Source organism: Notolabrus celidotus, chromosome 23 (assembly GCF_009762535.1).
Source record: "Notolabrus celidotus isolate fNotCel1 chromosome 23, fNotCel1.pri, whole genome shotgun sequence".
NCBI classification, from domain to species: Eukaryota; Metazoa; Chordata; class Actinopteri; order Labriformes; family Labridae; genus Notolabrus; species Notolabrus celidotus.
This window is the reverse complement of record NC_048294.1, coordinates 7,857,358-7,871,302: the sequence shown is the minus strand read 5'-3', so window position 1 is coordinate 7,871,302 and position 13,945 is coordinate 7,857,358. Positions and strand designations below refer to the sequence as shown.

At 40.6% G+C, this 13,945-nt stretch overlaps 1 protein-coding gene across 6 annotated transcripts in view; it reads left to right on the top strand.

Annotated features, from left to right (window-relative positions):
- f13a1b (coagulation factor XIII, A1 polypeptide b) overlaps nt 1-13,945 on the top strand; it is a 74,243-nt gene that overhangs the window by 59,349 nt on the left and 949 nt on the right. For all 6 annotated transcript variants that reach the window (XM_034677286.1, XM_034677283.1, XM_034677287.1 and 3 more), the window contains 13 exons: nt 573-796; nt 1,563-1,751; nt 2,750-2,998; nt 3,107-3,225; nt 3,298-3,405; nt 4,969-5,143; nt 5,313-5,451; nt 5,942-6,045; nt 10,114-10,202; nt 10,328-10,481; nt 10,898-11,173; nt 12,390-12,550; nt 12,728-12,864. In XM_034677286.1, the coding sequence (XP_034533177.1) occupies nt 610-796; nt 1,563-1,751; nt 2,750-2,998; nt 3,107-3,225; nt 3,298-3,405; nt 4,969-5,143; nt 5,313-5,451; nt 5,942-6,045; nt 10,114-10,202; nt 10,328-10,481; nt 10,898-11,173; nt 12,390-12,550; nt 12,728-12,864 (2,087 nt within the window). In that variant the 5' untranslated portion in view covers nt 573-609. The remainder of the gene's footprint in view (nt 1-572; nt 797-1,562; nt 1,752-2,749; nt 2,999-3,106; nt 3,226-3,297; nt 3,406-4,968; nt 5,144-5,312; nt 5,452-5,941; nt 6,046-10,113; nt 10,203-10,327; nt 10,482-10,897; nt 11,174-12,389; nt 12,551-12,727; nt 12,865-13,945) is intronic.

Genomic DNA, 13,945 nt, shown 5'->3' with positions numbered 1-13,945 from the left:
AAAATAAATCATCAAACTCTAAAAGTACTTTTCTTTACCAGCAACTTACAGGAAGAGGAGTGACTGTAAATGCCGCCCAAAATACACACACACACACACACACACACACACACACACACACACACACACACACACACACACACACACACATGCAAAAACCACTTCCATGTGTGTTTCTTTGCTCACCATCTTAAGTGTTTTCTTTCACTTTGCTTCAGCGTTCATTCCAATTTGAACATTTTTTCTTCCTGACTAAAGGGACAAGGACACACACACACACACACACACACACACACACACACACACACACACACACACACACACACACACAGACACACACACACACACTTAAACGCACACACAATCCAGCAGCCTGTCTCCAGTCTGTCACACATGTAGAGCAGATGAGTTTGAAGGCAGCTCTCCCACTGTGCAGAGGACACACTGAAACCTCTTTGAAACTTGAAGTTCACTGTAAAAAATGTTGGTTGTTTCAAATGAAACATCTATCAAAGAAAAAGAGTTATAAAAAGTGATTATGAAGTGTTTTTCTTCCCTTTTCTTTCTTCCAGTTTTGTGTCAGATCATCCGTCCTGAGCTATCGTCACCATGTCCAATCAAGGAGCCACCGTGGCCCCCTCCTCGGCCCCCCCTATTCCCTCTGGACCCCCTCCCAAAGTGACGAGCAGCGGTCGCTCCACAGATCCCATCGCCACCACCAACTCCGACTCGACAGACATACCCGAGTTTGAGCCCTTTGGTATGCCCGGCCCGAGAGGATATCCACCCATGACTGGTGAGGCAGTACACTGTAAAAAAAAAACCATGGAGAATTCAGGAGATCATTTGTTTTTAATCAAAACTTTTATTGTTGTGTTATTAACTTTTTTTCCAAGTTGATTCAAGTTCTTTATTCCAACTTCTGCACCTCATAAATAACTCATCAGAGTTCCTCTAACTTGAAGTCCTTTTGGTTCAATTCAGGTACTTCTCACCTGACGTCATGATAACTTTGGAGTTTCACAATTCAAAAACCTCTTGGTACAAATAAAGGGAACTAGTTTGTATGTATTATGATCATTTTTTCTATCCATGTGCCAAATTTTCCAGCCTTCCCTCCCTTTATTTTACTCAAGTCCAATAGGTGTCAGTGTTGCACCTCTGTGCTGGTTTGGCAGCAGTGGAAGAAGAGGAGTATCCATTTTCCTTTTATTTTAATGATGAAAGTAAAAACTAGCCAGTATATAAAAACAAAGAAACCCCTAAAAATGCAGGATTTCATAATTCATTGAAAAAAGAGAGAAGATAAAAGAAAGCAGCTTTTTGGAAAGAGCAAAGCCATTAGATCAACCCCCTTCAAAGAAACCTAAAAGAAACAGATCAGCTCAATAGCAAACAATTATTATTATTTTTAATGATGATAAAAGACATAACAGCAGACAACATCTTGAATGAAAATCTGGGTTACTTTCTGGACCTTAAGAACTATCTGTGTACACTTTTTAAACAACCCTCATGTTTCTCACAATTATAGCTTTCTTTTTTTTCCTCTTTCTTTTCAGAATTTCTTGACATCTTTGACGTGGACATGATGAAGAGGCCGGAGGAGATCAACAAGAAGCAACACCACACCGACTTATACAACTCTGTTGATCTCATCGTCCGTCGAGGACAAGAGTTCCAGGTCAAGGCCACCTTCAACCGCCCGTACAATCCTGCCAAGGACAAGTTCGCTGTAGAGTTCGTCATCGGTGAGTCGAGCAATCTGTGGTCTTTAATGAAAGGATGACACGGTCGTCCAGTTGTTTGGAAGATAGTTCATTCCAAAAATACAAAAAATCATATATTTTACAGTTAGGGCCTCTGATATGGTTTAGATAAGATTTTAAGAAAGAAGAAAGAAATGTCAGGTTTGGGCCGACTGTGTTGACTCTTTTACCACTTTTACATTTTATTATTTAAATATATTTTGTTCTAAAATGGAGTGCTGTTATTTCATATGACTGAGAATTTTTCTTTCCAGTGAACAAAGCAGGCCTTTAAAAATTTGAAGTTAAAAATTGATAATCTGGTATTTATTCTAAAATATTATTTTTGTATTTATTTAATTTTTACACGTCGTCTTTGATGAATTACATGCATTATATTTTACTCTTGCACCTTTATTAATACCCTCATTAGAAGTACATCAACAAACTGTGATATATTTTATCTCTCCTTTTTATGTCTATTATTTTTTTAATTATAACTTTATTCATATACAAGTATATTAAATGTAAGTTTATATATATACATAGGCATTATTGCATTATTATTATGATTTATTATTTTCTATTATTATTATTTTTATTTATATTTAACGCAAATGAAGTTTAAAGCAAATTTAAATATTTGAATATTGGACCTGAATTGTAAAGTTTTCGTTTGCTATTAAAAAAAATCTTGAGAAAAAAAAAAAGTCAATCTGGGACACCGTTGGCCTAGTGGCCCCATGTACAGAGGCTACGGTCTTTGTTGCTGCATTCGCTAATTTGACTTCAAGCCACAACCATTTGCTGCACATCTTCTCTCCTCCCCATATTTTCTGTCTCTCTTCAGCTGTTCTATCCAATAAAGGAATAAAAAATGGGCACACAATTTTTCATTATGTGTTATTTAATGTTACTCGTTAGAACTCATTTGCTATTTCATTAATTTTGGCCTGAGCAAGTGATGGATGTTCTCGTGATGTTCTCCCCTGTTCATCCAGGCACCAGCCCTCATTACAGCAAGGGCACCTATATCCCCGTCTTCCCCAACAAGGAGCGTCTCACCACCTGGGACGGCCGCATCATAAACAACTCTGGCAACAGCGTCACCATTGGCGTCACTGCTGCGGCAACCTGCATGGTGGGAAAGTACCACATGTACGTCGCCGTGATGACCCCCTTTGGCATTCGCCGCACCAGACGGGACGACAGCCGGGACCTCTACGTCCTCTTCAACCCCTGGGTGAAAGGTCAGTGAAGACTTTGGGACCAAGAATTCTGTCCCGTTTTAAAAACAAGAGCTTGAACATGTTGTGTTTTCATGACTGTTTTAATATCCATGTGATGTCTTTGCTCAGAGGATGCTGTGTTTCTGGACGATGAGACGGAGAGGCAGGAGTGTGTGATAAACGAGATAGGGATCATCTATCACGGTGCATTCGATGACATCTCAGAGAGAAACTGGAACTATGGACAGGTAGAGGAAGAAGCCATCAAGGACTTTTGGATTTTCCTGATACATTGTTTTAACCACATTTTTCCTCCTTAGTTTAACTATGGAGTCCTGGATGCCTGTCTGTACATCATGGACCGGGCTCAGATGCCCATCACCAACAGAGGAGACCCCATCAAGGTGACCAGGAAGGCCTCTGCCATGGTGAGAACATACCCAAAGAAGTACAGATAACAGGAAGTAGAAGTTGTGGATCGATACATACAGTAAAATACATTGTACAGTAAAATTTAAAATAATTCCAATACTGCCAATACATAATGAAACTATTTAAGTATGTACTAAGCATGACCTTTCCAACAAACCCAACATTCAAGAAAAGTTTTTTTCAAGCTTCTGGACTGTAATGGGACTGAAAGGTTGGTATTTGTACAAAAATACCCTGTACATGGCCCTGTAGTAGTATCGCTGCATTGTACAGTAAATATACTCTTACATCTTAGGACCCTTAACACATGTAACCTCTATAAATATATTTGTCCTTACATTAAAGTGAAAGTGATCTGATTTTATGATTTTGAAATGCTGCCTATTAAAGGCACTATGAGGAGTTTTTAACTGGCTGAGAAAAAGACTGAAACTGATACTGATGCCTCTTTATGACCCTCAAAAGCAAACAAGACCATCTACAACAACAACACTGATACCTTCTCTGTTGTCATTTTAATGCCTGAAACTGCTCTGAGGGGGTAGGTGTCAGACCAGGTGATTGACATCTCGCTTTAGAAATAAGATAAGATAAGATATTACTTTATTGATCCCCCAGGGGGGAAATTCAGTTGTTACAGCAACCCAGACATAAGTACAATCAAGAAAGAAGTTTCAATAAGTACAAAATAAGATTAAAAAAATAAGTACAACATAAAAATAAATTAAAAAAAATTAAAAAAAAAATTAAAAATAAAACAAAAAAAATAACATAAAATAACATAAAAATAAATAAAATAAATAAAATAAAAATAAGTAAAATAAAATAGATAAATAAAGCTAGAATACAATTTAGATATATACAATGTTACAAATGGAATTTAAATTAAATAGCAGTAATTAACTATTAAAATGTTTTGTGCGATAAATCTAAATGTTCAAAGACAACAGGATGAGGTTATTGTCTGAAGACACTTATTTTGCATGTACAGGACAAGCGATAAGAGGTATCACTTTGTCCACAAGGGGGCGCCAGAATCGATACAAGCTCAAAGTTCCTCACAGCAGGAGTAAGTAAGATCTAAATGTAAAGGTAAAGCAGTGCAAAAACAGACGTATCAAAGAGAAAATCTAAGATGTAGTGTTTCTTTAGTGAACTTTTTGGAGTTCTGCTGACTCTAAGAAATGCTCTACAGCTGCACCCCATGACACACAGTGTAAAACTGATTCTATATTTCATGCATATCCAATCGATGGCCCATGGGCCCAATCAAGCCTTTTATTCATCTCATCCTGGCTTCATGATGAGGACAGAATTATTGCTTTTATTACAAAGGTTAGTCACACTGATTTTTAAAATAGGTGTTAAATGCAGCACATCTTGTCTGTGATTAACCACTGTCTCTTTAAGGATTACAAAAAGATTACAAACAGATTTCCGTCCCTAGATTTCATGTTCAACAGGAAATCTAAAACACCTCTCAGTGTGCTCTTCACTTCCCTCAGATTAACTTCTTCTTGAAAAGTAATTTCATAGAATGTCTAAAATCTACTCCTCAGCTGAACTCTCGTGATGACGATGGCGTGCTGGTGGGGAACTGGAGCGGCGACTACACCTACGGAGTGGCACCCACCTCCTGGACCGGCAGCACAGACATCCTGATCAGCTATTCGCGGAGCAAGATGCCCGTCTGCTACGCCCAGTGCTGGGTCTACGCTGCTGTTTTTAACACCTGTGAGACTTTTACTGAATTAAAGAAGTCAAAAGAAATGATATCCCTTCCCAAACAAGATATACACACTTTTCCTTGATTCCTATTCTTAAGGAGATGAGGAAAGGAAGCTGTAAACTACTATTCTAATTAGTTTTATTCCTTTATTTCTGTCTCTCCTTGACCGTCCAGTCCTGCGCTGTCTGGGCATCCCATCGAGGGTCGTCACCAACTACTACTCTGCTCACGACAACGACGGAAACCTGAAGACTGACATCATCCTGGAGGAGAGCGGCAGGATCGACCGTGCCCGCACCAAAGACTCTATCTGGTACCCCATATTCTGTGTAGCTTTGCATCTATCAAATCCACAAGGCGGCCATCTTGTTCTGTTGTCATGCTTAAGATGGGAAGCTCAGGTTGTACAAAGTTGTACTGCTGTGTTCCAAGTTACAAAGTAAACGTAAGTAATCCGGAGTGATATAGGACAGTATTTTATGGTAAAACAACTTATTTTTTAAGCTATTAGCAAACCTTAGAAAGCATCTAATGTCAGCATTCAACCTTTTCCTAGCTGACATAACTGTTAGCTTGCTAGAAGTAAACCAAACTTCAAAATATTGTAGAGTAAATCACACCTGCTGTACGGATTCATATTTTGTACCTGGTGTTTAACCCTCTCAAGTTTTACTCTTGTTTTACTCCGGTACTAGCTTAAAGTTCATATCCTCTGTCCTGGTGACAAGTTTAGATGACAACAAAACACTTTTATGACTTCAAATTTCTCAAATAGTGTTTGAAATGATGTTTGTCATCATCAGGAACTATCACTGCTGGAATGAGTGCTACATGTCCAGACCTGACCTGCCACAGGGCTTTGGAGGCTGGCAGGTTGTGGATGCAACACCACAGGAGACCAGCGATGGTAAATAACTCTTTCATAGACTAACTGCTGCCTCTGTGATAACAGCTTTTTATAGGTTATTGAAGCACCATTAAAAGATTTTGTAACACTTCTGCATGGGCTTCATAGTTTGAGACCGGAGGTTGCCGCTTGGTTTCAAGTTACTGGAAGCTTCGAATACAATTAAATTACCCCTTTTTGTTATTTTTGGCAGATACTAGCATGATAACTGCAAGAAATCACTGAATACATATTAGAAAATGAGCTGTTTGGTGTTTGTTGGAAATGTAATAGCGTGGGGGTCCGTGAAATAATTTGAATACATTTCTAATAAATTATAAAGTTGTGCTGTGTCATTACAAAACAGCATATACACCATTGTTATGATGCCATTTGGTGGCTCGAAGGGATATGTGAGTCTTGCTACTGTTAATTTTCTGAAAGCGTTTAAGATCAATTACTTGAAAAGTATAAATGCTGTCATGTTGAGTCCACAAGGAATGAAATGACCCTCTGTTTTAAAGTATACAAGTGGTATTTACTTGATTCAAATTGAAGTGTTATCTGTTATCTGTTCTTTCGACTCCCGAACGGCTCTTAATTTAGGATCTTTTGTAGCCGTATATTTTACCTTAACTTTGCAAAAAATAATGGTTTGTGTTGAAAACCCTTTTACTTACAGTGCTTTTATGAGAAGCCTTATAATTGCCAAATTTTGTGCATTTATTCTGTTACAAAATCATTCTTACTCTAACCCTAGGGTTAGGGTAAGGGTTGTGATTAGGATTAGGTTAGGGTTAGGGTTAGGATTAGGGTTAGGGTTAGGGTTTGGGTTATGATTAGGGTTAGGGTTAGGGTTATGATTAGGGTAAGGAGGAGGGGTGGATTAGGGTTATGATTAGGGTTAGGATTAGGGTTAGGGTTAGGATTATGGTTAAAATTAGGGTTAGGGTTAGGATTAGGGTTAGGATTAGGGTTAGGGTTTGGGTTATGATTAGGGTTAGGGTTAGGGTTATGATTAGGGTTAGGATTAGGGTTTGGATTAGGGTTCTGATTAGGGTTAGGGTTAGGATTAGGGTTAGGGTTAGGATTAGGGTTAGGATTAGGGTTAGGGTTTGGGTTATGATTAGGGTTAGGGTTAGGGTTAGGGTTATGATTAGGGTTAGGATTAGGGTTATGATTAGGGTTAGGGTTAGGGTTAGGATTATGGTTAAGATTAGGGTTTGAGTTAGGATTAGGGTTAGGGTTAAGGTTAGGATTAGGGTTAGGATTAGGGTTAGGATTAGGGTTAGAATTAGGGTTATGATTAGGGTTAGGGTTAGGATTAAGACTAGGGTTAGGGTTTGGATAAGGGTTAGGATTAGGGTTAAGATTAGGGTTAGGGTTAGGATTATGGTTAAGATTAGGGTTAGGTTTAGGATTAGGATTAGGGTTAGTGTTAGGGTTAGGGTTGGGGTTAGGGTTAGGGTTAGGATTAGGGTTAGGGTTAGGATTAGGGTTAGGGTTGGGATTAGGGTTAGGGTTAGGGTTAGGATTAGGGTTAGTGTTAGGGTTAGGGTTAGGGTTGGGATTAGGGTTAGGGTTAGGGTTAGGATTAGGGTTAGGGTTAGGGTTAGGGTTGGGATTAGGGTTAGGGTTAGGGTTAGGATTAGGGTTAGTGTTAGGGTTAGGGTTAGGGTTAGGGTTGGGATTAGGGTTAGGATTAGGGTTAGGGTTAGGATCAGGGTTAGGGTTAGGGTTGGGATTAGGGTTAGGATTAGGGTTAGGGTTAGGATTAGGGTTAGGGTTAGGGTTAGGATTAGGGTTAGGGTTAGGGTCAGGGTTGGGGTTGGGGTTAGGGTTAGGATTAGGCTTAGGGTTAGGGTTGGGATTAGGGTTAGGGTTAGGATCAGGGTTAGGGTTAGGGTTAGGGTTAGGGTTAGGGTTGGGATTAGGGTTAGGGTTAGGGTTAGGGTTAGGATTAGGGTTAGTGTTAGGGTTAGGGTTAGGGTTAGGGTTAGGGTTGGGATTATGGTTAGGGTTAGGGTTAGGGTTGGGATTAGGGTTAGGGTTAGGATTAGGGTTAGGGTTAGGGTTAGGATTAGGATTAGGGTTAGTGTTAGGGTTAGGGTTAGGGTTAGGGTTAGGGTTGGGATTAGGGTTAGGGTTAGGATTAGGGTTAGGGTTAGGGTTAGGATTAGGGTTAGGGTTAGGGTTAGGGTTGGGGTTAGGGTTAGGGTTAGGGTTAGGATTAGGGTTAGGGTTAGGGTTAGGGTTAGGGTTAGGATTAGGGTTAGGGTTAGGGTTAGGATTAGGGTTAGGGTTAGGATTAGGGTTAGGGTTAGGGTTAGGGTTAGGGTTGGGATTAGGGTTAGGGTTAGGGTTAGGGTTAGGGTTAGGATTAGGGTTAGGGTTATGATTAGGATTAGGGTTAGGGTTAGGATTAGGGTTAGGGTTAGGGTAAGGGTTAGGGTTGGGGTTAGGGTTAGGTTTAGGGTTAGGGTTAGGGTTAGGGTTAGGGTTAGGGTTAGGATTAGGGTTAGGGTTAGGGTTAGAACCAGAACTTAAGCAAACAGAACCAGAACCAAACTCATGCAAACAGAACCAGAACCTAACCAGAACCTAACCAGAACCTAACCAGAACCAAACTTATTAAAACAGAACTAGAATCATACTCAAGCAAACAGAACCGAAACAGAATCGAACCAGAACGGAACTAGAACGGAACCAGAACCAAACTCAAGCAAATGAAACCAGACCAAAACTCAACCAAACCGAACCAGAACCAAACCAGAACCAAACTCAAGCAAATGGAACCAGACCAAAACTCAACCAAACCGAACCAGAACCAAACCAGAACCGAACTAGAACCGAACCAGAACCGAACTAGAACCGAACCAGAACCGAACCAGAACCAACTCAAGCAAACAGAACCGAACCAGAACCGGACTAGAACCGAACCAGAACCGAACCAGAACCGAACCAGAACCAAACTTATGAAAACAGAACTAGAATCATACTCAAGCAAACAGAACCAGACCCGAACCAGAACGGAACTAGAACCGAATCAGAACCAAACTCAAGCAAATGGAACCAGACCAAAACGCAAGCAAACCGAACCAGAACCAAACCAGAACCAAACCAGAACCGAACCAGAACCGAACCAGAACCGAACCAGAACCGAACTTGAACCGAACCAGAACCGAATCAGAACCAACTCAAGCAAACAGAACCAGACCCAAACCAGACCCGAACCAGACCCGAACCAGAACCGAACCAGAACCGAACCAGAACCGAACTAGAACCGAACCAGAACCAACTCAAGCAAACAGAACCAGAACCGAACCAGAACCAACTCAAGCAAACAGAACCAGAACCAACTTAAGCAAACAGAACCAGAACCAAACTCAAGCAAACAGAACCAGAACCAAACTCAAGCAAACAGAACCAGAACCAAACTCAAGCAAACAGAACCAGAACCAACTCAAGCAAACAGAACCAAAACCAAACTGGAACAAACATTATTAATGTCCTCAGGTTGGCATTGAGAAAAATCTGATGCCTCAGCTTGGATGGGCTGATCCGATTTCTCCTCAGTGAGTATTTGCCCGGTCTTTGAGAAGAACCCTAACCCTCTCAGGAGGAACAGATGAAGCCACGGTACACAGCCTCCCCTCCATCACCTGTATCCTATATCCTCACATGTGATTGGCCGCATGGCCATTGGCCGCCATGCTGACCAATCAAAACAAAGTTCTGCTGTGAGCAGAGTTTGGGCTGAGCACTGTGAGAGCTAAGCAGCGAAAGGAAAAAACTGGGAGCCGGCTCTCTCTCGATGTGAGCCAGCTCTTCTGATTCACTATAAAGCATCGGCTCTCAGAGCTGCAGCTTTTCATCATGACACATCACTAATGTGCTTAATCTGTGTTACAATTATGAGGGGGTCTATTTGAGAACCCCTGGTTTAGGGGATTATTGACGCAGGAATCGTTCACACATAAGAAAATATGAACAAATAATTATCCTTGGGTTGTAATGTATATCCTGATAAAAAGATATGCATTGTGAGGCTGCACCATAGTTTGATGTCTTCCTCTATTTTTCACACAGGGATGTACAGATGTGGTCCAGCATCAGTTATGGCCATTAAACACGGGCAGACATGCTTCCCATATGATGCTGCCTTTGTGTTTGCTGAGGTAAGTTCAGTTTTGTGTATTTCTCTTTAAAAACTGCATCACTGTGACTATTGCCAGAGAGTCGCTCACTCGTGGATCCAAGCAAGTTTTTTTGAGGTATCTCTGTCCTCTCTTTCTCTTTATAGGTCAACAGCGATGTGGTGTTTTATTCCCGAAGCAGAGAAGGAACCATGGAGCCGGTCAAAGTGAACCACAGTCATGTTGGTCGCATGGTGCTGACCAAAACTCCAGGAGACACGACCCGCCGTGACATCACTGATCAGTACAAGTTTCCTGAAGGTAAGAGACTACATGCAGCACAAATCAAAGTGTCTACTGCTGTGTGTTTCATGTAATGCTGTGTGACTGAACTAACTAAGGGTTGTTACGTTCTGCAACATTTGGGCACAACTGAAAGAATCTCAGGACCCCATATGGATGCTTTTTGGCATGCTTATTTTGGTGTGGGGTTTTTGGTCTGGAAATTGGCTCTAGTTGGGTTCATTCTGGTGTGGTTTGGGCCAGAGTTGGCCCTCAGAAAAGGAACACAAATAATGGGCCAGGTCTTTTTCTGCATTTTCCACAAATTCTGCATGAATTAAATAACAGGGATTTATGCTTTCAGATCTTGGAAGGCAACAAAAATTTCATTACAGAGTAACAATTTGAAGTATGTAAAAGTTAAAGCACATGTATCTTTAAATCTTCCAATCTAGGCAGTGCAGAAGAGCGCACCGTCCTGGAGAAGGCTGAGGAGTACGGCTGTCACCGAGAGAAATCTGACCCTCCTCCGGCTGATGTGGACCTGGTCCTGCCGTCACTGGAGATCAGCATTGGTGACGACTTTGAGCTGAGCCTGGAGTTCGTAAACAAAAGCGATGAGCGTCGCATCGTGGATGCATACGTCAGCGGGAGTGTGGTGTATTACACCGGAGTCACTGCTGCGGAATTCCTGTTCAGGGATCCCATGGTGACAATTGGTCCCAAAGCAAGTGAGGAAGACTTCATTTTTAAAAGAATCCAGAAAAACTTCAATGCAAATTAGGGGCTTTTCTTTTGGAACAACAACTCTTAAAATATGCTAGCTTGGTCTTTGCCCTTGAGCTTCAAAATATGATGATCTAGGAACCACTCTAACATAATTTTGGTTACCACTATCTAAACTAAGGGGACAAGAAAGCAAAACTAAGCCAGCTGGGATACCAAGATTAATGTTGTAGCTCTGATGTAGCTTATGAACCATGATGTGGTCAGCCGCAAATATGCTACAGCAAATCCATGTGTTCACTAAATAATAATGATAATTATAATAACAATTTTATTTGTAGAGCACTTTTCAAAAACGAGTTACAAATTGCTTAACATGAGCAGCAAAATAAAACAGGCAGTTAATAAAAACACAAGTCAAGATAAAGAAATTAAACATATTTTAAAAGACATAAAATTCCCCTAAAAGAACTCTAAAGGAATACAATTCTTTTAACATATATTTCTTAAGACGGTTACAATAAAATTAAATTCAGATCAAATCTGGGAGGGCTCTGCGATAAAAGTATGTTTAATTTTTTTTTTTAGATAATTCTGTTCATTCATTTTTCTTCATTCTTATTCAGACAAAAAAGTTTACAAAACACCATAGAGTACACAAACAAAACAAAAACAAAAACAAAGAACCAAACCATGCCATGACATGGAGAGTTGCACCCACAATCTTCAATGTAACATACACACATATATCTTCCCCTTACGCCTTAATAAAAGTATGTTTTATGAAGGGCAGATGGTTTCAGAGTGTCGGACCCCTCACTGTGAACGCCCTGTCCCCTTTCATTTTCCTTTTTGTATTTGGAATGCACAATAAACCTCTGCCCGAGGATCTCAATGCACACTCAGGCTTGTAGGGTGTTAAAAGGTCTGCTATATAGCTCGGAGTAAGTCCACGTAGAGCTTTAAAAGTGTTGGATATTAAAATCCTTTATACTTAAGACATAGATAAATATCACCTTCAACAAAAAGTTGAGTGTAAGTGTAAAACTCATTATAGGCAGTATTCACACAATCAAAAAGAGAAAATAACTGGAAAACAAAGGAATTAAATGACAAATGATGACAACTGATGACAAGTGCAATCATTACTATTTCTGTATTCCCACAGGTTATTAATACGTCCAATGCAGACTGAGCAGTGTTGTCTTTTGTGTCCTTCAGGTGTGAAGGAGCTGGTGGTGGTGGAGTCAAAGCGTTACATGAAGCACCTGGTGGAGCAGGCCAACCTCAACTTTATTGCCACAGGGAAGGTCAGGGAGACCGGGCAGATAGTCAGCGTCATGAAAGTCGTCCCCCTGCGGAACCCCAAACTCAGCATCACAGTATGAAGCCACACTTGTTTTTATTTCACTGTACTCACATTAGACTTGTTGACAGCTGCTGTTTGGTGGATTTAAAGTGGTGATAAACTCAGTTAACATCTTAAAATACATTGAGGATCATATTTTTTAATGAGTGCATTCACTATGTTTACTTCGTCTCTCTGTTTGCACTTCAAGTTGTCTGAAGGGGGAAGAGTGAGTGAAGAGATGACAGTCACTGTGGAGTTTACAAACCCCTTCAGCTTCAACCTGGAGGGCGTCTACGTTCGCATGGAAGGACCTGGGCTCATGCTGCCCAAGGTGAAATATTACAGGTGAGCTCAGCGCAGAAACAGACACATATGTATGAATGGAAGAAATCTTTGTCCTTTACTTGTATGACATTAACAAAGCTGTGTATTATTTTTTATGAAATATATATGTTTAAAAGGTCATCGCAGGTAGAAACAAGTCTAAATTTCAGTGAAGCCACCAGTTATTGCACATGATGGAAATGTTTGCATGCTATAAAGCTAGTGCTCTTTTAATAACTCACAGTGGACCACAATTTTCACACGAGAGAAATTAACTTTGGGTGAACTGAAATGAGACGGGCTGGTCTACAGTGGATGTTCTGTTTATGTCACCAACTGTTCCCTCCCTGACACCTGAGTCAGAAAGTGCTGCCCCTGTCGCACTGCAGTAGTTACCTGGCTGGCTAAATAGCTAACTTAGCTAGTGTCACGTTACTTAAAGGTGCAGTTGGTAGGAATGGGGTAAAAAACAATTATTTTTCTCTGCTGGGTTTAGAAAAAAAGTCATAATACCCATCGGTACTCATCAGTAATTGAAGTCATTTGAAATTATGGCCAAATCTCTGTTTTTTCCAATGCCTTTGTATCAAGCAATGTTATTATTCCCCTTCGTTCCCGTTATCATGAACCAATCAGAGCTACTCTTCACCCTCTGTCCCGATTGGTCTAGTGGCGGCCCCTACTAGGTTATCCTGAATGGCTAGGAAGCTGGCACTACTTCCTCATAGAACAAGCACGAGAAGTAGGGGAAATCTGGTGGGGTGGGGTAGTGTTGAGATTCGAAGTCTCTCTCCAAACTGATGTTTATATCACGACTACCAACAGCAGCTTTAACTATCTCACTCATTGATGATAGAATGATAATCTCAATTAAGGCATCTGTATTTTTTCACATTTGTATCCCCCACATTCCATCAACTTGCAGCCAAATGCTAATATTCAGCAGTGTACTATGCTGCCTCTTGAGAGTTCGCCATCCTGTTTGAGTTAGCAAAAAATCACAGGATATTTGGGGTCACTACAGCTGCAATCGATGCATCCTTTGCAACCTGTCGGACGCATTTGAAGTAGCCTTCGAAATGGGATAGATTTGGATGTGCAG